At 34.7% G+C, this 25,825-nt stretch overlaps 1 protein-coding gene across 2 annotated transcripts in view; it reads right to left on the reverse strand.

The window, feature by feature from the left end:
- GLRA3 (glycine receptor alpha 3) overlaps nucleotides 1-25,825 on the reverse strand; it is a 206,823-nt gene that overhangs the window by 25,011 nt on the left and 155,987 nt on the right. For both annotated transcript variants that reach the window (XM_037829105.1, XM_037829104.1), the window contains exons 6-7: nucleotides 14,842-14,979; nucleotides 7,923-8,137 (exon numbers count right to left, since the gene is read on the reverse strand). In XM_037829105.1, coding sequence (XP_037685033.1) covers nucleotides 7,923-8,137; nucleotides 14,842-14,979 — 353 coding nt within the window. The remainder of the gene's footprint in view (nucleotides 1-7,922; nucleotides 8,138-14,841; nucleotides 14,980-25,825) is intronic.

The following is a 25,825-nucleotide window of genomic DNA, read 5'->3' on the forward strand; positions in this document are numbered from 1 at the left end:
CTTATTATAATTAGTTTGTATCAGTGAGATCATACAATGTTTCTCCTTTTGTGTCTGGCTTGTTTCAGTATTTCATTATTGAACATAATGTCCTCAAGGTTCATCCATGTTGTCACATGCACCAAGGCTTCATTCATTTTTATGGCTGAATAATATTACATTGTATGTATATACCATATTTTGTTTATCCAGTCATCGGTTTATGGACACTTGGGTTGCTTCCATCTTTTGGCAACTGTAAACAATGACGATATGAATATCAGTGTGCAAATATCTATTTCAATTCTTTTGGGTATATACCTAGCAGAGGGATTGCTGGGTTATGTGGCAGTTCTATACTTAGCTTTCTGAGGAAGTGTCAAATTGTCTTCCACAGGTCTGCAACATTTTACATTCCCATGAGCAATGAATGAGTGTTCCTAATTCTCCACATCATCTCCAACATTTGTAATTTTCAGTATTTTTAATGGTAGCCTTTCTAGTGGATGTGAAATGATATTTCATGCTTTTGGCTTGCATTTCTTTAACAGCTAGTGATGTTGAGCATCTTTTCATATGCTTTTGAGACATTTGTGTATCTTCTTTGGAGAAATGTCTATTCAAGTCTTTTGCCCATTTTTAAATTGGATTGTTTGTCTTTTTATTGTTGAGTTGTGGTAATTTTAAAATATATTCTGTATATTAAACCCTTATCAGATATGTAGTTTCCAAATATTGTCTCCCATTAAGTATGCTGTCTTCTCACTTTCATGACAAAGTCCATTGATGCACAAAGGTTTTTAATTTTAAGGAAGTCCTAAAATTAAAATTAAAATTTTTCCCTTTCATTACTTGTGCTTTGTGTTAAAATCTAGGAAACATTACCTAACACAGCATTCTGAACATACTTCCCCATATTTTCTTTCAGGAGTTTTTTAGTCTTGGTTCTTATATTTGGTCTTTGATTCAAGTTGAGTTAATTTTTGTATATGGTGTGAGTTAGGGGTCCTCTTTCATTTTTTTGCATAGGGATATACGGTTCTTCCAACGCCACAATTTCATTGGCCATAGATGTGAGGATCTATTTCTGAACTCTCAATTCAATACCATTGGTCAATATGTCTACCCTCATGCCAGTACTATGCTATTTTGACCACTGTAGCTTTGCAATATGCTTTAAAGCCAGGAAGTGTGAGAACTGCAACTTTGTTCTTGTTTTTCAAGATGTTTTTGGCTATTTAGTGCCCATTCCCCTTCTGAATAAATTTGATAATTGGGTTTTCTATTTACTACAAAGTAGGCTGTTACTATTTTGATGGGGGTTAAATTGAATCTGTAAATCAATTTGGATAGAATTGACATCTTAACATATTTAGTCTTCCAATCCATGAACATGGAATGTACTTCCATTTATTCAGGTCTTGTTTGAATATTTTTAGCAATATTTCATACTTTTCTGTGTAAAAGTCCTTGATATCCTTGATTAAACTTATTCCTAGATATTTGACTCCTTTAGTTGCTATTTAAAATGGATTTTTTTTCTTGATTTCCTACTCAAATGTATAGGAACACTACAGATTTTTGCATGTTGGTCTTGTATACCACCACGTTGCTAAATTCATTTATTAGCTCTATTAGATTGGTTGTAGATTTTTTTTTTGGAATTTCTCTATATAGGATCATGTCCTCTGCAAATAGTGAAAGTTTTACTTCTTCCTTTCCAATCTGATTGCCTTTAATTTTTTTCTTGCCTAATTGCTTTGGCTAGAACTTCTAGAACAGAGTTAAACAACAATGATGACAGTGGGCATCCTTGTCTTTTTCCCAATCTTAGAGGGAAATCTCTCAGTATTTCACCATTGTGCATATGTTTGCTACAGGTTTTCTTATATAACCTTTATCATATTGAGAATGTTTCCTTCTATTCCTATTTTTCTAAGTGTTTTTTTATCAAGAAAGTTTGCTAGCTTTTAATTGCCTTTTGTGCATCAGTTGAGATTATCATATGGTTTTTTTCCTTAGTTTTGTAAATGCAGTATGTTGCATTAATTGATTTTCTTATGTTGAACCCTGGAATATGTGGGATAAAATCCACTTGATCATGATGTATAATTCTTTTAATGTGCTATTGGATTTAACGTGCAAGTATTTTGTTGAGGAACTTTGCATCCATATGCATAAGAGAAACTGTTCTGTAATTTTCTTGTATCTTTATCTGGCTTTGGTAATAGAGTAATGTTGGCTTCATAGAATGAGTTAGGTAGTGTTCCGTCCTCATTCAATTTTTTTGGAAGAGTTTGAGCAGGATTGGTACTAATTCTTCTTGGGTTGATTGGTGGAATTCACCTGTGAGACCATCTGGTCCTGGGCTTTCCTTTTTGGGAGGTTTTTGATGACTGATTCAATCTCTTTGCTTGTAAGTGATCTGTTGAGGTCTTCTGTTTCTTGTAGATTCAGTAGGCTGTTCACGTATTTCTCAGAATTTGTCCATTGTTGTGTAAATTGTTGATTTGTTAGCATACAGTTGTTCACATTATCCTCTTATGATCCTTTTTATTTCTGTGGGGTAAGTAGTACTATCCCCCTTCTCATTTCTGGTTTTACTTATTCTTGTATTCTCTCTTTTTTTCTTTGTCAATCTAGCTAAGTATTTCTCCATTTTATTGCTCTTTTCAAGGAACCAACTTTTGTTTTTATTAATTCTATTGGTTTTTAATTCTCAATTTCATTTATTTGTGCTCTGATTTTTGTTATTTCTTTCCTTCTGTTTGGTTTGGGGGTTACATTGCTGTTTTTTTCCTAGTTCCTCAAGGTGTGTAATTAGGTCTGTGATTTTAACACTTTCTTCTTTTTTAATAGTGTTTAGGGTTATTAATTTCCTTCTTTTTACTGCCTTCACTGTATCCCATAAGTTTTGATATGTTGTGTTCTCATTTTTATTCATCTCAAGATACTTACTGATTTACTGATTTCCCTTGCAATTTCTTCTTTGACCCACTGATTAAAATAATGCTATTTAACTTCCATATAATTGTGAATTTCCCTTTTCTCTGCCTGTTATTGATCTCTAGCTTCATTCCCTTGTGGTCAAAGAAGATGATTTGTATATGTTCAATCTTTTAAAATTTATTGAGACTTGTTGTGTGACCCAACATATGGTCTTGAAGAATTATCCCTGAGCACTTGAGGAGAATGTATATCCTTCTGGGTTATGGTGCAATGTTCTATATTGGTCTGTTAGGTCTAATTCATTTAATCATATCATTCAAGTTCTCTGTTTCCTTGTTGATCTTCACTCTACAGGCTGGAGTCTAGCCCACCCTAACTCAGCCAATCTCAGACAAGCCTAGAAGAGGCCCAGCTGACCCACAGGTCTGTGAGCATAAATATTGTAATCCACTGATTTTTGGGCATTTGGGGTATGCAGATTATTTTCAACATAACTGGAATAAAACAGCCCCTGGCACCAAGTGTGCCATAATATATTGTGTTAAGAGACAGGGTTTTGATGAACCTGGAATCTAAGGTTTCCTTATCCCTGCCAAATTTGTGATTGTGAGTGTGTACAGTATATGTGCATCTGTCTATTTAACATGCTATGTAATAAGGTCTCTGAAATGATGATAGATTTGAAGATCACTTTTGGAAGGCTAAACTACTGTATGCACATTGATGCTTGTGACCTTGTACATATGGTACATAACAGATGATATGCACCAAAGGTTGTTCTTACTGGTTCCTATGAAACAGTGTGTGAAAACAGATGGGAGTATGACTCTACTGTACTAACAGGACTTAACTGATTTCTGAGAGCAGAAAAAGAAGAGCAAGGAATATGAAATATTGCTATCTAGCCAAGATTTGCCCAAAGTTCTCTAATGTGGATTTTTTTTTTTTAGAACTCAGAGTTTTCAAATTAAAATATTTTGTCTCTTCTACTGATTTTTCTAATGCTAACCTTCTCCACATGTAATAAAAGACATAATCTCACGGGGTCCACATCTTAAGTAGGTATTAAAATAAAACAAATTTATACTGAGAAATTACTGGATAATTGTTAAAACCTAAAATTAGGGTTGATTGCTTTTTCACACCTAAAAGTACAAAACTTTGTGATCTCAGAGAGCTTGAGAGAAAAGTTTTGGGGGTAGATCTAGCTTTTGATCAAGCTCCCTGACCTCTGCTATATTTGGGATAGAGAGGGCCTTGGGTGAGGAAAGGAGAAAGGAGACTTTGGGAATCCAGGCTTATTTCTGGCTGGAGGAGCAGAAGGACTAACCACAATTATCCTTCTTTTCTCCTCTTTCTGGACTTTCCTTCATTACTAGAAAAAATTATCTCTGGTCTGCTTCCCTGTTTATCTGCAGTTCATTCTCTGAAATGTGAGGACTGGGCTCCCTAATCAGAACTTTGGAAGTTCTGATTTTTTGACAATTCCACGTGGTTGTCGTAAAACCATCTCAAAATTGAAATGTTCAAAAACGAACTCTGGATTACCCCCCCACCCTGAGACTTCACACTCATAACTACCACCATTACCTGCCCAGTTTCTTAGCTGAGTGCTGCCCTTTATTCCTTCCTTTCTCTCAATCCCCACAGACCAAGCCAAAAGCAAATCCTACCTGTTTTGCCTCCACATACATTTTCTCAACAACATCTACTTCTTTCAAAATCCATCTGTTGCTCTATCTCTGATGTTACCAATCTAGCCACACCATCGTCCACTCGGGCCTACAATGGCCCACTTGGCACTCTCCCGGTTCCTCTTCTGCCCCTTCTACGTGATGCTTAGGTGGAAGTCAGAGTGATCATTCCTCTTATTACATTTCTTCAGGGGCCTAACACTGTACCCAAAATCAAAATAAAATCTTTACCAAGGCTATAAAGCCCTCATGATATAGCTCTAGGGTCACTGTCATTTCTTCTCACTCCTCTGTCCCAAACACTCAGTGGTAGAAGATGCTCCTAAAGCTAAACAACCTTGGATAACCATAGGTGTTGTAGTGCACATGTTACCCTTTTCTGGTCACTTGGTGCAGTCACTGCAGAAATATCAAAGAGCTCCAAGTTCCTAGAAATGTATCACAGGGTTCTTCTAGCTTCAAGCTAATATGTGCTAGATTTATCATGACACTAGAGGCCAATGCAATGGAAAAAATCAGAGAGAAACCTCAGTTCTTAAAAATTCTTTACTTTCTCACATTCCCCCAACTCAATGAGGGGTAAAATAGGGTATTTTCATATATATATATGTACACACACACACATATTTTTACATTTTTACCTTTCTTTGTCATATCTTGTCTCAGTTTTATTATTTAAAGAGTATAAAATGCACCTGCCTCTCCATCATAATCACAATTATATATCCCTCTCAAGAACTAGTTACTAGGTTCTCCAAACAATTTTAGAGCTAGATCACATTCTTTCTCTCCATTTCTGCTCCTCCTGACATTCATGTAAAGGAATAATTTACTCTACCCAAATTTATCAATCTTTATGTCTATCATCTTCAGATATGCAAAGAAGAGATAGTAAATCCACTTTAGGGCAAATGTATTAGGGATTGTTCAGAATTGAGGGAGACATTTAAAATTTTAGCATTTACAGATCTGCACAATAACAACTCTGGGTCACGAATGAATAGAGAAACATGGGTGATGAAATTGTTGCTTTCTGAAAAATTACAGAATGAGAGAATGGGAAATTACTGAAATTATTAAAAAATGATTCATAGAAGTACCCTTTAAAATATGAAATGGAATAAGACTCAAGAGAAAACTATCAGAAAACAACTAAAAATAGAACTACATCAGGATGATGTAAGGAAAGGATCGAGGCAGAAATACGATAGGCTGATGAGGATTTTACCAATTCCTTAGTTAGGAGAGATAAGAGCCACACTATTTTTAATTGCTATTTGTTTTATATATTTTGGTTATCAATTTATTTGTAGATAATTATATAGTGTAGGTTTATTAATTATCAACTAATCTATTTTGTTGCCATTTAAAAATACTCAGATAAAAAACTGTGGAAAAAAATCAGTCATATGTATAAAAGAAGGTTAATCTACAAAGATATTTTCCAAATGGTTTTCTATCACCTATTGACGTATGCTATACCTGAAATCAGAAATGTGAATGTTATTTAAATATAATGCAATTTACATAAATTTACATAATTTACACAAAGTGGAATGATATTTAAATATTATGTAATATTATTTTTGCATAATTTTACAAAAAAATAAAATTTTCCGAATCAGATTTCATAAATTGTAGTAGACATTCTGATCTCCAACTTGGCAGACCAGGCAAGTAAGTCCTACATGTAGAACGGTGACTAGATAAAGTTCACTCCTATCTGTTGGTTCCACATGTTACACATAGGCAGTGTATGGGTGGATGGTTTTCTGATCAATTTAGGGAGAAAAAATGTCAGTGAGAAAGAGAGAGAGCTATCTAAATGAATTAATGTAGCTTCCTGAAATGGAGCATTTTGCTTTCTTCTTTCTGGTTGACAACTTACAGAACAAATAAGCTTTCATTTCTGGTAGTTCATGAAGAAAATCAATGGCTAACAGGGGATTTCTTTTATAAATGGACTATGGAATTTCAGCTATTACTCAGATCCCTTGAGACATTTAGACATATAAATAATCAATGAGATTTATTAGTTTAAAAATTATAAGCAGATTTATAATTTCATAAAGGCAATATTTTTTAAAACACTAGTTGATGTGGAGTATTTTGAAAGTACAATTAAATATTAATAAGAATAGGCATAATTTTGAAAGATGGTCATTAAATCTCAGAGAGGCAGAGTGAGTATGGTTAATTATCAAGTTCTAGCTTTACTGAGCAACAATTTTTAATGATAAAATGTCCTGTCTTTGCTTCTATTTATTGAGACAGTTTAATCTACATAGTTAAATTACAGAATGTAATTCACAGTAAAGGTTAAGGGGGCCATGACAGTAGATTTATAATGTTCTTGGTATGGTAAGTAGTTGGCATCAAATATACACTCAATATTTTTTTTGCACTGCAGAACATCATTGTAATAAAAATAATAGTGAAGCTTGTTGGAAGTTAGATGGAATTACTGTATTTACATAGTAGAAACTCCTTTCTTAAAGGTCACTTAGGAGAAAAAGGTTATTTTTTTATTGCTAGATGGATAAAAAGAGCTTCCAATGTTTTATTTCAGCATATCTTGTGAAAAGAAGCATTGGGTTCTTTACAAACTTCATGAAGGGAATGTTTTTATTTTAATTCTGCCTACTTGGCATGGACTAATATCACGGAATTAGATAAGATCTCCTTTTTATTGACTGATTGCTACTTAAAAGCTGAGGAAAAGCAAACACACAAAAAATAAATCTCGTATCTGGCCCAGGGTGCAATGCTATGAGCACTTTCATACAATAGTAGTGGTAGTGTAATTACTATAATTTTCTAGGGAGAAAATCTGGCAATACATATCAATGTGCATAGATATCAATTTAGCCATTGCAGATCTAAGAATTTATACTATGAAAATAATACAAAATATGTGAAAAGATATTTTCACAATCATTAAATGGAGTGCTGGGTAGCCATTTAAATCTACATTTATCTTGTCGATTCAACTTACGTATAGATCTAATATATTTCTAAATGTTTAAAAATCTATAGATACAAATAATTCTATAATATATGAGAGTAATATTAATGTTTAATTGAGTGACAATACAAAATATGAATAGTAGATACTTATTGTTTGTGGAATTTTTTCTTCATCTATATCTGTGTTTTCCAGGTTTTCTGCCTCGATTTTATGTTTCTTTGAAAATCAATAGTGAAATATAAATGCTATTGAAAATGATCTGGTGGAAGCTGACAATGATCTCTGTATAAATATATGTGCAAAGATATGTTACACCTGTGTAGTGCACTTACCTTTGGTAGGGAGGCTCGTGAGCCTGAACTCTGTGTGGTCATGGTCAGCACAGTGGTTATTCCCAAAGCTACTCTGGCTGGTGCCGCATCCATATTGATCCAGAATGAAACCCAGGAGAGAATAACGATCAGGAGACTGGGAATGTACATCTGGATCAGATAGTATCCCATTTGTCGTTCAAGATGGAATCTCACTTCTATACACGTAAACTTTCCTAATTGGTTGTAAAATAAATGTAATGATTGGTGAAAACGGGTCTTTGTTATGCATCAAATATCACAATTTTGTTGTCATAATAACTTGTCCTAAAATTTTCTATCGCAATGAGAAGAAACCTTAAGTCACATATTCAAATTGTCCTCTCAAAAATATTTTCTTACTTTTCTGTTAGCATCTAGAAGCAAGGTAATATGGGTGTGTACTGTTTCAGGAAACAGTATAATCTAATTACTACACATTTGAATAGCACTTCTATACTGAAAGATCTCCTATTTTAATTGATACTGACAGTTGCTTCTGAAGTAGACAGGAGAAAAACCTTGAATACATGTGCATATATATAAAGACCATTTTTTTTCATTGACCATTTCTGGAGCTTTTAATTGTTTCCTTTAGAGGCATGTGCTATTTGTTCCAGAGGTTTTATCTTATTTTACATTTACTTTAAAGTAAATGCTAGAAGATAAATCAATTTAAAGATAGTTTCTTAAATAAGAATGCCAACAAACAAGAAAATAGGTATTTCCCATTAATAACTTTGAATATTGTTTAAGAACATACTTATTTTAAAAAGTAAGATACATTTGTTCTGTATATGTATGCTTTTGGGTCTGTATTATGGTAAATAATTAATAGAGGAGTAAATTAAGTTTTAATTAAATAAAAAAAATGATGATTTTTTTCCTGGTTCCATTCCCCATTATCATGTTATCTTTCCTTAAAATAATTGGCCTTCTGAATCATCTAATTCTCACTTTTAATCTCTCATTATTCTATTTCGAGATGGAGTAGATAGGAAGTAAACATGTTGCTCTTTCTTTGGGTAATATTCTGTGACCAAAACATGAAAGAAAGACATCAGTGAGCACATTCAGAAAAACTGCTAGCGTGCTGCTAGATAGGGTCCAGTACAAAGCTTCTATTAATGTGACTGGGGCCACATGCTACTGTGATAGAAGGGCACAATCTCTGGCTGAAGGAAGGATGAGAGAGTACAGGGCTTAAAATGTCTCAGTGGAGGTTCATTAGCTCTGGGAAAGCTATATTCCAGCTATATTCAAGTGCTAAGTAATCAGAAGAATGTTCAAGCAATACATGATCCTTTTATCAAGTTATCAAATACATACAGAATGCCTAAAGATTACTGAAGTGCATGAAAATATTATGAATTTGTAAAGCTCTACTAAAGTATAAATATTTTTAAATTTTCATTAAATGTCATAAAATGAAATGGAGGAAAAAGGGCTGAAACATTTTCATGACAACACTGTTAAATAATCCCTGAAGTAATCTTATGACATAATTAATAGCCATTACTGAACACTTGGATCTTTTCAATAAAATCTCTCAAGTTCATAGGATTCTTAAGAAAAAAATATAGTTCTCTTTATGTTTTAATAAAAAAAGTATTTTTTATAACTATCATTGGGATAGAAGACAATGGTATACACACACACTCTATCATTTATATATATAATATATAATATTATATATAATATCTTATACCACTTCCTCTCCCATCTCCCAAATCAAATTCAATAAGGAGAAGAAAATAAATGAGTGAAAAATAAGGAAAACAAAAAAGTAGGTAAAGCCAGTATAGCAATTTAATAATACATTATTTTTGGAGACAGAATGAGGTAAATAATTGTACTGAAATGAAACAATTTTTTAAGTGAAGTAAATGAGACATCATGGAATTGTGTGACAAGTATTGTGACATGCTAACACTAGCATAACAACCTATGAAACTTCTTAAAGCATGCTTATATTTTTCCATCTATTTTATAGCATTTGAGCTTTGTCTTGGGTTAACCACAATTTGCAATTAAAATTATGCTTACCCAGAATGATCAAGCAAAAAGAAAGAAGGATCTAATTTGAAATACAGGAGGGACATTACTACTGACATTACAAAATGAAAAGCATTATAAGGAAATACTAGGAATAACTGGATGCCAATAACAAGGTAGCTTAAGTGAAATGAAAAAAATCTATAAAATAACACATATTACTGAAAATGACTCAAGAAGAAATAGAAAATTGGAACAGAGTTATAGCAATAAAGAGATTGAATTCATAATTTAAAAACTTCCTACAAAGGAGAGTTTAGGACCATATGGTTCAAACATGAATTTGTATTAAACATTTAATGAAGCTTTAATGTCAACCCTTCACAAACTCACAAACATCACAAATGAAAATAAAAGAGAAGGGAACAGCTCAACTTATTTTATGAAGCCAATATTCCTGATATCAAAACCAGATAAAGACATCACAGAAAGAACACTGCAGGCCAATATCCCTTACAAATATAGCTGTAAAAATCCTCAGCAGAACATTAGCATGTGGAATCCAGCAACATATAAAATGGACTATACACCACAACCAAGTAGAATTCACTGCAGGAATGCAAGGTTGAATGAATGTCTGCTCTTGACAGCTCTCTTCAACATTGTACTGGGGAGTTCTAGCCAGGACAATTAGTCAAGAACAAGAAATCTAGCATATTCACATTGGAAAGGAAGAAGTAAAACTGTCACTATAAGCAGGTGACATGATCTTGTATAGAGAAAATCCTAAAGAATCTGCTAAAACACTATTTGAAATAAGACACAAGTTCAGCAACTTTACAGGATACAAACCAATTTGCAAAATCAATTGTGTTTCTATACATTTGCAATGGTGGTGATAATAGCACCTTATTGAGAGTGTAATTAACAGCACTGAAATATATATGTGAATGTGGTTAAAAGGGGAAACTTTAGGTCGTATATGTTACTAGAATAAAAATTAAAAGATAAAACAGGATTGTATAACACAGTGAACCATATTGTAGACAATGGAAGACACGTAGTTAATAGTACAGGTTTAGGAATGTTCTTTCATGAATTATAACAAATGTACAACACTAATGCAAGGTATTAATAATAGGGTGGTACATGGGAAAAAATACACCTAATGTAAACTATGAGAACTATAGTGAACAGCACTATTTTAATAATCTTTCTAACAAAGGTAACTATTGTTAAGAAAAGTAGAATTACAAAAAAGTGCTATGATCAAGTGTAACAAATATTCCATACCAATGTAAGGTGTCTGTTGGTGGTAGGGTGGTATACTGGAATCCTGTTCTTCAAATGACACCATTAGTAAAGTGAGAAGACAAGTAATCCATTTAGAAACTAGCAAAGGATTTGAACAGACATTTTTTCAAAGGAAGATATACAAATGGCTAATAGCACATGAAAAGATGTTCATCGTGAATCATAAGGGAAATATAAATCAAAACCACACATAGATACCGTGTTCCACAGACTTGAAGAGCTTTAAACAGAAAAAGACAGACAATAACCAGTCCTGGTTAGGATGTGGAGAAAGCAGAATCCTTATACACTGGTTGTGGGAAAGTAAAATGGCTCAGTCTCTTTAGAAAATAGTTTGGCAGTCTTAAAAATATTAAACATAGATTTATCATATTTTTCAGTAATTCCACTGCTAGATATGTAACTAAGAGATATGAAACATATGTCCATACACACATGAATATTCTTAGCAGCAATGTTCATAGTGGACAATAACTGAAAACACTCTAAAATGTCCATCAACTGATGAATGAATAAAGAAAATGTGGCATATCCATAGAATAGAATGCTATTTTGCAACAAAATTTATTTTGCATGCTACAAAATGGATGAACCTCAAAATCACTATGCTAAATGAAAGAAGTCAGGCACAAAAAACTACATATGATTCTATTTTTATGGAGCCTCTAGAAAATATAAATCTATAAAGATAAAAAGTGAATTAGTGATTTCCTAGGGCTGGGGCCTGGGGTTGGATGGGGACTGAGTGCTAACACATGAGGTTTATTTTGCATGATTAAAATGTTCCAAAATTAAATTATAGTGTTGGTGGCACAAATCTGTAAATTATACTAAAAACAGTGAACTATAAATAGGTTGATTTATGGCATGTAAATTATATTTTAATAATGCTGATTTTTTTAAAAAGGTATTTTTACTGATAAAGGCATAAATGAAAATTTTTCCTCTTTAGAAGAAACCTGCCCTCTGCCTACCCCAGGGGAGAGTCTGTAATATTTTCACATGTAAAGTTCACAAATTTTCCATGTTCCAGTCCATTCTTTGTTATTTTACTCATCAAATACTTATTGAGTCCCTACACACTTCAGCAGGCCCCAGAAATACAGAATAGAATAGTTATAATCTCTATCTTTACAAATTTATGGTAATGAGGGTAATTTAATTTAAACAGATTTTAAACAAGCAAATAAATAAGTGAAAGATATAATTTCAGAGAGTGGAAGCAGGACGTGGAGGGAATTGAGTGTTTCACATTTGCCTGTTAAGGACAGATATTTCAGTAGCTGGCATCAGAATAGAGACGTGAAGGATGCCCGAGTATTAGGCTGGGAAGAAGTTCAGGAAAGAACCTTCTGTGCAAAAGGAGGAGCAAGTGAAAAAGATGTGAGGTAGGAATGGTTTTTGTGTATATGCGAAAGCCATTGTGGCAAAAGATAACAGCAGGATGGGAGAGGCAGAAGAGGAATTTAGAGATATAGGCAAGGGACAGAACAGAGCCTTTGTAGTATACAACTGAAGAATACTTTTAGACAATTAAAATAAAACTACACAAAACCTTTAATTCTGTGCAATTCATTTGTGTGCGAAAACATTTTTGACCTTAGTGTTTTCCATTTTATAGGAGGAAAGGGTATTTACAAGAGTGGCATTTATGTAACATGTTGTTTTTATTTGTTTAATTTGTATACAACACATAGGGGAACTATGTGGTATCTGAGCCTATTATGGGAAAATAATTAGCAGAGGGCCCCTGCACATTCTGAGTGAAAATAAAATGGAGCTTGGGGTCTGGGACAAATTAATTGCAGATCTGATTGAGAAAACTATCAGATGGCTTTACTTTCTCTATAATTTGGGGGCAGGTAACTATGTTATAGTCTCCTAGAATGTAAAGTTGTGAGACTACTAAAATAACACCTTTGCTTATAGTAGACTGACAACTAGAGGGTTTTTATCTTTAGGATGTATTTACTTGGAAAATAACTCCGAAAATATTCAAGCTTGCTTTTATGTAAGGAAGAAATGAAAATTCAGTCCTGGGTGGTTGTTTCGAACTAGTTGAGCTGGATTTTTAAATTTGGGTCCCAGTGCAGTGTACTGGTGCGAAACAGTGGGAAACCGAGGCCACCATGCACGAGAAAAGAGCGTTTCTTGCTCACAGGCCCCAGAGAGAGACACCAGTTGGAGTCCGCGGGAAGCGTGATCCGCTCGGGCGGCTCAACCAGTGCGTGGGGAGCACACAAGCAGAGGGATAGGGATCCGTGGGTTTGTGCCTTTACCGTGGTTCGCGGAAGGGGTTGGTAGATTTTCTGCGGGAGTCAAGGATTGGTTAGTTTAAAGCAAGCACATGCTAAAAGGGAAAGGGACTGGGGGGCACCCAGGGCGGTGGGCTCTGGTGAGGTGTGTGGATTGTGCGGGTAGTGGTTGCAGAAGCTGGTTTGAGCTCTGGGAGAATTTATGCCCCAGGGCTAGAAAACTGCCTGTTAACTAGAACAAACGTCAGCGTTGAGGCAGATGACTTTGCCAAGTTAGAAGGATGCCAAGGCAGCACACAAAAAATGTTGATAGTTTTAACAGTGGTGTTTATAACTTCACCTCCCTGAACTAACTCTGGTGGGTCTTAGGAATTCTCTAAAATTACTTTATCATCACAGCTGCCCCTAGAGAGCTGAGCAGGGACAGTGCTACTAATGCCTGCCTTTTATCTTTGTGTTGAGATGTTAACTTTGAACATCTAAGTTAGATGTCAGCCTCACCTCTGAACTAAGAAAATTTCAGACTCTGTCACCAGATGTTGTGAATTGATTAAGGATTTAAGAGCGACTAGGGACCCTGTATCCTGGAAACGTGAGATCACAGCTCTGGAAAATGCTGAGTCTAAGATGAAATCAGTTACTGTAATGAAGCTAAGAACATCAGCTGATGCTAGTGGGCAGCCACGCCCTTGCCACACCAGAGGGATGCTTCAATTGTGGGCAGTTCAACGGAATTCATGAGTATAGTTTATTCAGTAGGTGTTATGGGAATATCCCATGCCAGCTGAGAATTTAAAATCTCATGAATGTATGAATATCACACTAAGTCTCTCCATCCTTGTTGCTAACTATATCTGATGTCTTTTCTCAAAGGCTGAAGTTTTCCATGTCAGTATGTGGGTGGTAGGGACTTAAAGAGAAATACCTTGAAATGCGTGAAAATGTGGCCAAAAGGAAAGTTTTGGTAAATGAAGTCTAAAAAAATGCACTTTTCTTTCATTTTTGTTAACACAGTGTTTACTGCCCAAGGAGGGTGAAAAAAAATACATTTTACTGTTTCTATTAAATTAAGGGAACTTTTTTTGAAATACCAGTGCTATGTAACAATGGGCTTTTTGCACACACAAAAATAATTTAAGTGTAATTGAACACCTCATAGTTCTTTGGTACTATTTTTATATAACAGTATGCAATGAATTGAAGCATCCATAAATTTCAAATACATACATTTTCTTCCTATGGAAAACACAACATCAACCTGATGTTATAATTAAGAAGCATCTGCATTATTATAAAATCATGAGTCACACATCTTATGACAAACACTGAGTCCCTACCTGTATTGTAATGTTTAGTGCAGTATCGTAAATCTTTCTCTTCTTTCAACAGAAACTGGGGCAAAGTGAGTCCTTCTGCCACTTGTACAGGTGCCTCATCTTGCCATTCAAAAATGAGATCATTCATTGTGTACCCAACTAGGCAAAGCATAATGAAAATATTAAGAGCATAAAAAGGGCATCAGAAGAAATGAAATCAAAAGCACTTGTACAGTCTACATGGGATGGGAAGAGCAAACAATAGCATCTTATCTCTACCGACTGAGGTATGTATGCATTGTCCAACTACATTTCATAAAATAGACTACTGAAGTCTATTCATGTGGAACATTCACCAAATAATGTAAGGAAATGAAGCAGGCTAATAAAAAAAGTATAAATGGCAGGTAGAAATTGTAAAGGGCATGCATATACATTCTTTCCTAGGGATTGGCAGCTAATGGATTAATTCAGCAATTTTCATTTTGGTTCCACTCCATTAGTTTTCCCCTCAACTTCTCTCAAAATATGCAGGACTCTTCAAACAAAAACTGAAATTATCACTTAAGAAATGACCTAAAATGCAACATCCATAGGGAGAAAGTACCAGAGCTGGTGATTTCTTGATTTCATCATTAACTATTTTAGTTTATGATTTCTACTTCTTTATTCCAACTCCAAATCTAGACAAAGTGGTATTTTTTTAAAAAAAAAAAATTGTCTGCTACACAGGGAAAATCAGAGTTCAAAGAAAATCCGTGCAAAATAATTTGTGGAGGAGGAAACTCTTGCAGATACCATCAGTAGAGAGAATTAACCAAGGTATCTTGTAATAAGCCACCAATTTTACTAAATTAAACATTCATATTTCTGTAGGGGAGGTATCTAGGAATAGCAGAATTTATCTTTTACTTTCCTCTGAGTGAGCAGCTTTTGAAATATAAATTTGAAGGCTGCTGCAGAGAGGGAGTCAGAAATGAATGGAGACTATGGGAGCAGACTGATGTTACTCTGACCATGAAGTTCTTTGATGCTTAACTACCAGGAGCTAGAAAAGGAGAGGAAGCATGGTTTGGCATCTGAACCCAGTCAAATGGTCAGATAAAGGAAGCAGAAGCTCTAGGTCCACAAGGCAGCAAACAAGGGAAACTGCCCCAAACAAATTCCCTTGGAAACAAGCTTGTTTTGTGGGGAAGAGGCTGTGTAGTAGAAACAGCTAGCTTGGAGCAGGTGAGGCTGAACAGAACAATGGGCAGGGGAAGGGAAGTGAGCACCAAGCCCCTTTCCACCCACCCCCTTCAATACCTAGAAGGGAACCTTCCAGAGAGGGAGAAGAATCTGTTCTAGCTGTGGTGGTGGTGAGTGGAGTGAGAGCACCCAACTGACTTGGGGGCACCCTTAGCAGCATCCACTCCAGGGACAAACAAAGAGGATGGAGATAGCAGTAGCAAAGCATAATGATGATGGGATCTCTTTACAACGCCTGGGTGGGATTCTGCTGCCAAAGTTTTTAGCAGCAGTACCATCAGTGTGGTGGCTTGTTATGGAGCAACCACACTTTGGTAGAGTTTGTAAAGTACTCCAGGCTCAAGGGAGCACATCTGAATTCAGGTTTTCAGGACAGATATGGGAAGTTACAGGACCATTAGCACTACTAGGATTTATGCTTGACTTGAATGCATTTCTTTGAATCCTGCAAATAACGATGATTTGATTGTTAATAGAAGGCTTTCATTTTTATACAAAGTCCTTCATTTATGATTTACCCATCATAAATACCATTTTATCTCTTTTGACAAATGCAAATTTCTCAAGAATCTAAGGATAGTAACATGGGCACAAGTTCCTATCGCTTGCCAGGTAAGATGTATCCTTTTCTTCTATACCTGCAAACACTGAAGAGGTGATATGTGAGATTTTTCCCCCAATTTAGACAGATAAATGGAGAAATTAACTGAAACATCATCTTGTTTTTACACTTCAAAGTCTTCTGTTAAAAGAAACTAGCTCTCTAAAGTTCCTTTAAAGATAAGCTTTAGTTAGTCTCTAATACAATTTACAGTCAGCATATTTAGCTTGTTCTTGTATTAATCATTAATACTAAGTGATTTAAGAATAGCCATTTCATAATTAAATTATGCTACTTCATTATGGTCCATAAAATAAACTTAAATGGAAACCTGAAGGAAATTAGTGAGATGGTCATGTTTAGGGGGCAATTCCTTTATTCTGAGTAATTCCCTGGGTGCTCAAGGGAAATAACTAAATGGTAAAATTGCCTTTATAATTGTCTTCAAACATAATTTAAACACAATCAATACTTTACACAGTTCAGAGCGCTTTCACCTCATTATGCTTTTGGTTTGCAGACCTTATAAATCTGAGTATGTTAAGGAGAACAGACTCACTAATGAAATCAAGGTTGTGAGTTGAATTGCCTTGTGCCATAACAAGATTAACAATGAAAAAACAGTTTATTCAGGGGACAAAAGCATTAACAAACAACCATCTAATATGGTAATTGCAGTGAAATATATAAATGAATGGTCAATGCAACCTAACACTTGCTTATTCAGCAAGTATTTATTGAGCAGCAACTATATTTAAGGCACCTTGCTAGAATTCAGGGAATGTGAGGTTGTTAATAGGTAGAAAATAAGTGGCGTGGGAGAGATACAAAATGATATATACATGCAGAGGAGGGATCTATGATATCTAGTTAGCCCTCATTTGAGTTGGACCTTGAAAGCAGGGGCAGATCTGCATATGAAGAATGGGACAGAAGGTGAGGTACTCCAGGCCAAAGAACTAGTGCAATTATTTGAACTAAACTACAAAATCCCAAGGTTTATAATAGAATAGCAAATAGCTTGTTTGTCTAGAGCTAGTATGCATGAAGGAGCATATGGAATTACAATATAAATTAATGTAAAATGGTGCAGCATATAAATTTCAGGTTGAAATTTTGATTATCCCCCTCCCTTCATCCTCACCACTCCTACCCTTCCTACCCCATGGACAATGATGAGCAGTTGAAATCTTTTGAGCAGAGAGTGACATGATGAAAATTGTGCTTTAGAAACATTACTCTAGCAAGACCCTTTCAGAGTATTCGCAAGGTCAAAACTGCTTCCATAATAATGATTATTATTAATAATAATAATTAATTTACCTTTTTTCACTGTGTTGACATTTTCCCTGAAGGTGAAAAAACTATGGTGGGTAAAAAGGCTAGCACTGTAGCATGAATCGAGACAGTGGCACCAAACTTTGCAGGTAGTCACGCATTTCTTTACTGCCTCATCTTGCAGTAAAAATTATGCCACTTTATTTAAGAAAGTCCTTGATGAAGCAGTAAAAATTTTTATTTATTAAATTTTGAACCTCAAGTAAACTTTTTAAAAAAATATTCTGTTTGTCAAAATAGGAAGTATGTATAAAGCATTTCTGCTGCATGCCACAATATAATGTTTCTTTCAAGGAAAAGCACTGATGTGATTGAGTCATGAGCTGAACTAGCTGTTTTTGCAGGAGAAAAGACATTTTTACTTGAATAAATTATTGACAAACTGTGGTTAATATGCATGGGCTTCTGGCAGACCATTTTCTGAAAAATAAAGGAAGTAAATCTTTTGCTTGAAGGGAAACAACTGACAGTATTTGTTGTCAATGATAGAATTCAAGTTTTCAAGTGAATATTAGCTAATTCTGGGAAAATGTGTTTTTACCACTGTGAGCTTGACAGCTTCCCAATACTTTAAGATTTCTTTTTTGGATGAGATTGATGGTGATATTAATAAATGTGTCCTTTTCATATTATATGGTGAAATGTGTCAAAATTGGAAGATCTGAGTAACTCAATGAACTAATATTTTCCTAATGACTAAAGCATGATGGTAAAAAATCTTGCACTCCTAAAATATTCATTCAAAGTGCAAGATAGACACCTTGGATTTTAATGTAATAGAGTATAAAGAGTCCATTGATATAGTTTCAGATTTCATATTGCAACTAATCTTTAAGAAACTACCCCCTTCTGAAACTAGCAGTTTCTTTGCCTTCTTGATAAGGGAAAGGAAAAACAAAGAACCTCTCATTCATTTGCAATGGTCTACCAAGAATATAAATCAGAGGTGATATTTCAGTATATCATTCTGCTAAAATTTTTAACTAAGTAGCTATATAGTCAAGGGAGAAGGAACAGTTAAAGAAATTTTCAAAGTTTCAAGTTTAAGTCATGGCTTATGTCTCATATCATTTGAGTAGCCTTATACAATGCCTTTCCTATATTCAATCTATATTATTTCTTTCCTTTTTAATTTTTTCCATAGTACTTATTCTTATCCAACACTGTATACATATTCATCAGATTTTTATTTTGTTTATTTTCTACCTTGCCTCCTAGAATTTAAACCTCAGAAAAGCAGAAGTTCTATTTTCTACTTCATTCTGGTTTATTTTCCAGTATCTAAAATAGAATGTGGCATATCGCAAGTGTTCACATATTTGTTGAATGAATCACTTAATTAATTAGAAATGGAGAAGAGTGGAGGAAGAGTATTTGTGTGTATATGTGATGTTCTAGTTTGCTAATGCTGCCAGAATGCAAAACACCAGAAATGGATTGGCTTTTATAAAAGGGTGTTTATTTGGTTACACAGTTACAGTCTTAAGGCGATAAAGTGCCCAAGGCAATGCATCAGCAATCGGGTACCTTCACTGGAGGATGGGCAATGGCATCTAGAAAACCTCTGCTAGCTGGGAAGGCAAGTAGCTGGCATCTGCTCCAGACTTCTGGTTTCAAAATGGCTTTCTCCCAGGACTTTCCTCTCTAGGCTTCAGCCTCTCTCCAACATGTCACTCTCAGTTGCTCTTGGGGCATTTGTCCTCTCTTAGCTTCTCCAGAGCAAAAGTTGGCTTTCAAAGGCCATTTCCAAAATGTCTCTGTAAGCTGAAGCTCCTCTCTCAGTTCCAGTGCATTCTTCAAAGTGTTCCTCTTGGCTGTAGCTCCTCCTCAAAACATCAGTCTCAGCTGCACTGAGTTCCTTCTGCCCATCAGCCATTTATATGGCTCCACTGATCAAGGCCTACCCTGAATGGGTAGGGCCACGCCTCCATGGAAATTATCTCATCAGAGTTATCACCTACAGTTGGGTAGGGTGCATTTCCATGCAAACACTCAAAGAATTCCAATCTAATCAGCACTAAAATATCTGCTCCACAAGATTGCATCAAAGAATATGGCTTTTTCTGGGGGACATAATACATTCAAACCGGCACATGTGATAAATTTATTTTGAGGTGCATTGTGTTTAAGATACTAGTAGGAGTGTCAACAAGGCTCAACATGGATTGTATGTTAAAAAATAGTTGAAATCATGGACCTATATATTGAAAGCAAGGTCAGGATTGGAGAAACAGTTTTGAGAGTTACCTGCCCACAGAAAATAATTAAATTTATAGAGTATCTGGGATTATAAGGGGAAAAAAAGCTATAGGAAGAATCTTTTTTTTTTAATTTTATTTTGAAATAAATACAAACTGTGCCGGTTTGAATGTATTGTGTCCCCCAAATGCCATTACCTTTGTGGTCTTGTGGGACAGATGTTTTGGTGCTGGTTAGATTTGCTTGGAATGTGCCCCACCCAGCTGTGGGTGGTGACTTTGGTGGGATACTCCCATGGAGGTGTGATCCCACCCATTCAGGGTGGCCCTTGATCAGTGGAGCCATATAAAACATGCTGACTCAAAGAGACTGAAGGGAGTGTAGCTGTGAGTGACGTTTTGAAGAGGTGCAAGCTTGCTAGAGAGGAACGTCCTGGGAGAAAGCCATTTTGAAACCAGAACTTTGGAGCAGACGCCAGCCACGTGCCTTCCCAGCTAACAGAGGTTTTCCGGACGCCATTTGCCATCCTCCAGTGAAGGTACCCAATTACTGATGTGTTACTTTGGATACTTTATGGCCTTAAGACTGTAACTGTATAGCCAAATAAACCCCCTTTTTATAAAAGCCAATCCGTCTCTGGTGTTTTGCATTCCGCAGCATTAGCAAACTAGGACACAAACTTACAGGAACAATTGCAAAAACAATACAAAACTCATACACAGAACTCCAGCATACCCCAACCCCCCTCCCCCGATCCACCGATCCACCAACTTTAACATCCTATCACACCACCATTTCTTTCTTTCCCTCCCTCTCTCCTTATCTATCATCCATCTTCTATTGCTCTGTATTCTGACCATATGAGAGCAAGCTGCACACATCCTTGAACAAACAATATAATTCACATATACAATTCCCATGAATAAAAACATTCTTTTATGCAATCCCATTAAGCACAGCTAAGAAGTTCAAGAAATTCAACATTGATACAAAGCTTATATTCTATATTTCCTTTTTTTTTTTTCTTATGTCCCCACTGTGTCCCTTTGAATCTCCTCTCCTCCATCCTCAGATCCCATCCAGGCTCATCATTGGCATTTAATTGTCATTGCCTATTTAGACTGTCTTTTTTTTTTTTTTTTCTTTTTCAATTGTGGAAACATATATATGGCTTAAATCTTATAGGAAGAATCTTAAAAGAGCACCTTGGAAAGAGAAAGGTAAAGACAGAGATGTAACTAAAATAGGGAACCCAAGGAGACATATTTCAGATAAATGTAAGTAGGAATATTCTAATAGTTAGAATTGTCTGGCAGTGGGATGGGTAAAGTAATAAGTTTGTTTCCCTCAAGCAGATGCTATGAAATCATTTGCCAAGAATGTTGTAAGGGACATTGGGATAGTTAAAATAAAGGAGTTCCAAGGGCTTTCCCAGCTCTTTGATTTCATGATATAATCAAATATAGCTTTAAAAATCTATCCAAACTATTAAAATTCACTATAAAATAAAACATTTAAAAACATTTGGTAACAAGAAGACACATCAAAGGACCCAAAGATAAAGTTTAGAAAGAGATCTAAGTACACATAAACATTTAATATTGTGCCAATTGCACATAGCACTGTAAGGTCAGTGAAACATCAAACAGACTATAGCAGTGTGAGTAGCTGTGGAGACTGGAAAATAAGATGTAGATGCAATCATGAGAGATGCAGAAAAGATTCTGGATCCTGACCTTCTTGAGGGACCTCTTTGGCTCTAATCCCAAAGAGGACAATGCCCAAAAGACAGCCAACAGCCAGTCTGGTGGTGACGTTGATGCCCAGCAGGAGAAGAAACAACATGGTGGTTACAGCCTGAGAGGGTTTTGTTCAAGATCCCCACAAGCCCCCGAAAGTGTTGTACAACCCTATGAGACAGGGAGTGTCCTGAAGAATTTATAATATTGAACTTCTCATCAGGCTTGGTGAGTTGGGCCTTGAAATGGATTTATTTAGAATTTTTAAAAACGTGTACAATTTCTTGCATGCAAACATCTCAGAAAAATACACTCCTGATATGTATTTAAATAATTAATCAAAATTCGAAGGAGAAAAAAAATGTAAGTGGACATGCAATTAATATGCTCTAGACATTTCAATATTTGAAAAAAAGTACTGCAATATTTCTTGAGTTCTTTCCAGGTCCACTGAAAATAAAATGCAAATTCCCAATTCTTATTGCTTTATGTCATTAGATAAGAAAATAGCTTATTCTGAAAACTTTGAGTGAGTTTGTTTTTTACTCTAACTAGACAAAAGAAATTGGTGGGGTGGTCTATAGATATCAGATTGGAAGTTACAATCATTAAAAAATTCTTATTACTAAAATGTTGCCCTGGAATTAATTTATTAAATTATTTATTAATGTAATAATTTATTTGTGAAATTATTTATTAATGTAATAATTTATTTGTGAAATTATTTATTAAATTAATTCCAGGGAAACACTTTAGTAATAAGAATTGGAAATGATGTTATAATGGTTATAACTATATTTTAATAATAATATTATATTTTCATTGATATATTTATAATTAATATAAATATAATTTAATGAATTATTACAGAGTACTTATTCTATGCTAAGCACTAGATGACGTACTTGAACTGCAAAATGACCTAGCTCCTGTCCTCAAGGTTTTCACAATATAGTGGAAGATGACAATTAAACAGACAAACTTAATAGATTGTTTTTACCACGAGTACCACCAAAATTTATATTTAGATTCATCACGCACAAGTCAGATTTATTTTCAATTCTGAACTTTTAAAACTAATTTAAGACAATTTACAATGACATCAGATAATTTCACCTTCAAGAAAATGTAACTCCAAAGCTTTATGTTGACTACAGAATTGGATTAAAAAATTAAATGATTTTAGAATGAGTTTAACCACCTTTCTTTTTGAAGCAAGAAATGGTGCTTAAACAAACTTAGCATCATTTAAGCATCTTACTAAATTAAGAAATCTATGGAGCTGCAATATTAATGGAAGTAGTTGCAGTGCAAATACTTTATTTTACATTCATAAAAATTGTTAAATTCCAATAATTGAAGAGAAGCTACAGTTGTCCAAATATATTTTTTCTTAATGCATTTTTTTATTGTGAACTTTAACATGTATATATCACAGTGATAACTTTCAAAGTACAATTTAATTAGTAGTTAGAGAACAAATTCCAAAGAATATCATGGGTCACAGTTCCACAACTTCAGCTATTTCCATTATTGTAAAATGTAACATGCACACAGGAAGCTGTTAACATATGATGTACAGCTCAACAGGCATTTATATAAGTAATTTCAAAAACTGTCATGGGTTACAGTTCTGCAGCTTCAGTTCTTTCCTTATTATACAATATAGAATATATAAAGAAAGGTGAAGACTTTCAAAGCACAGTTCAATGAATAGCCATAGAGCAAATTTCAAAGGATGTTACAGGTTACAATTCCACCATGTCATTTACCTCCTTCCAGCTATCCCAACACTCCAGCATTTATATTTATATTTATATTTATATTTATATTTATATTTATATTTATATTTATACTTAGTTTCAGAACACTCTGGTGCATTTAAGTTCCTGAGAGATAAAACTTTGTGAGCAAATATTTTATAGAATCTCAGGTAGGGACCTAGGTGTTTGGGGACAACTTTTGGTAAGGGCCTGGCATACTGTGGCCATTTGGGATGTCTAGCCGAAGGTTGCATAAGAGAAACCTCCCTAGCCTCTGGACTCTATGTGGGATCTCTCAGCCACTGTGACCTAGCTGGTTATCTTTCTTTTTTACTTTTCCCCCCTTTCAGTCAAGTAGGCATTTTCAATGTCTTGCTGCCAGGGCCTAGCTCATACCTGGGTATCATGTCCCACGTCATGTCCCATGTCCCACGACATGACTCCCAGGGGACTGAATCTCCCAAATATATGTTTTGAAAATATGTACACAGTTTAAGTAACTGAACTACAATTTTTTTTGCATGGGAAAACTGATGTTGAATTAAAAATAATATTTTATCATTGCTCAACATCCTTTCCTATTTACTGCTTCTCATCAGTTGAATTTTTAAAAAGTTTGAACCTTTGAAGAAGTACTTGGTGAGTCAACTTATACATTCTGCAATGGTATTGAACTTTTGGTAACTGAATTTTCTAACTTTTGGTTGTATTTGTTCAAAATCAGCTGAGAATATTTAATCAAATTATTTAATGAATAGAGTACCAAAAGTTTAGATCCTGATACTTTTTAACTAATAGCAACTTAAAAAATGAAGTTTCTAAACAAGAACACATTGAAATTAATCTTTATAATTGAAAGTAAGAAACCATGAGGGCTCAAATGATGTGCAATATTTATTTATTTGTTTGAAATTTGATAACTGTGCTTTGGAATATCTCAGTTTATGGGAGGAACTTAATGGCAGAGTTTGTTTTTAATGAGATAACATACTTTGTATTGAAAAGGAATGGAATTAAGAAGATATATTCTGCAGCATCTAAATTAGGTGAAGATTTCAAAAGATTATATAAACAGAGGCAACTAATTTGACTCAGTTTTGTCCTATAAGCAGAGTATCTATGAAAGGTACTTGGAACCAAGACAAAAGGACAATATCCGTAAAAATATATAGGCTGAAATAGTTACCTATTTCAATGCCAAAAAATGTAAAGTCAAGTTTTGAGATTCCCAAGTATCTTAGCAAATATATAGAGAATATTTTCTCAATTAAAAATATTATAGTCTGAAGATCTGGGTCAATTGAAGGATATCAACAATTTCAAATTTAGTAACAAAAATTGAAATTTTACATATAATTCCATAAAAAAAATAAGACTATATGGATAAAAGTAATTTTTTTTTTCTGAAAAGTACCTGTGAGGCAGTATTAGTATTAGATAGAAATATGGTTAAAAAATGGAGTAAAGCATGTGACTGTGTACCAAAAATTATTCTTTAACGTTAAATCATCAATATGAAAAAGCTTTATTTTGTTTTGCTTTGATGTACCGGGATACATTTCTTTAGAGTGGATTATATTTTAAAGCATAGTTTAGAACTATTTTATACATCCCCTTAATATTGAAAAAAACTGCCAGCTAACAAATAAATATTTCAAAAATATGTTAATTTAAGTATCTACATTACCTTCTTTTTCTTTTCAAAAATGTCCCCATTTTAATGATAAATTATATGGCCACCTCAATCACAGGGAGAAGCTTAGGTGCCCTGATGTAAAGGAGAGAAAATGAGAGGCCACGCAGATCCGTGTCATCTCGCTGGTGCAGGATGGTCGACCTCGTGTCCGGGGGATGTCCCCAGGCAGCCAATGAAGTCGAGACTGGTAAAATTCAGTCAGTTCTACTGGCATCGTTAGGATTTGATGTTTTCCTTGTTGCGAGACAGGGCATGCCAACAGTGATTCGGTTCCTCTGAATTTCAGTCATATCCTCTAAATAGTCCTTGTCTTCACTTAAGTAGCCTTCCGACTTTGCTCTGAGATCGTTTTACCCTGCCCTAATAATAGGTTTTGGAAGCTTTTTCTTATAAGCTCCATGGTGGATCATATTCATGGGAG

Source organism: Choloepus didactylus, chromosome 3 (genome assembly GCF_015220235.1).
Source record: "Choloepus didactylus isolate mChoDid1 chromosome 3, mChoDid1.pri, whole genome shotgun sequence".
In the NCBI taxonomy this organism is placed as follows: domain Eukaryota; kingdom Metazoa; phylum Chordata; class Mammalia; order Pilosa; family Megalonychidae; genus Choloepus; species Choloepus didactylus.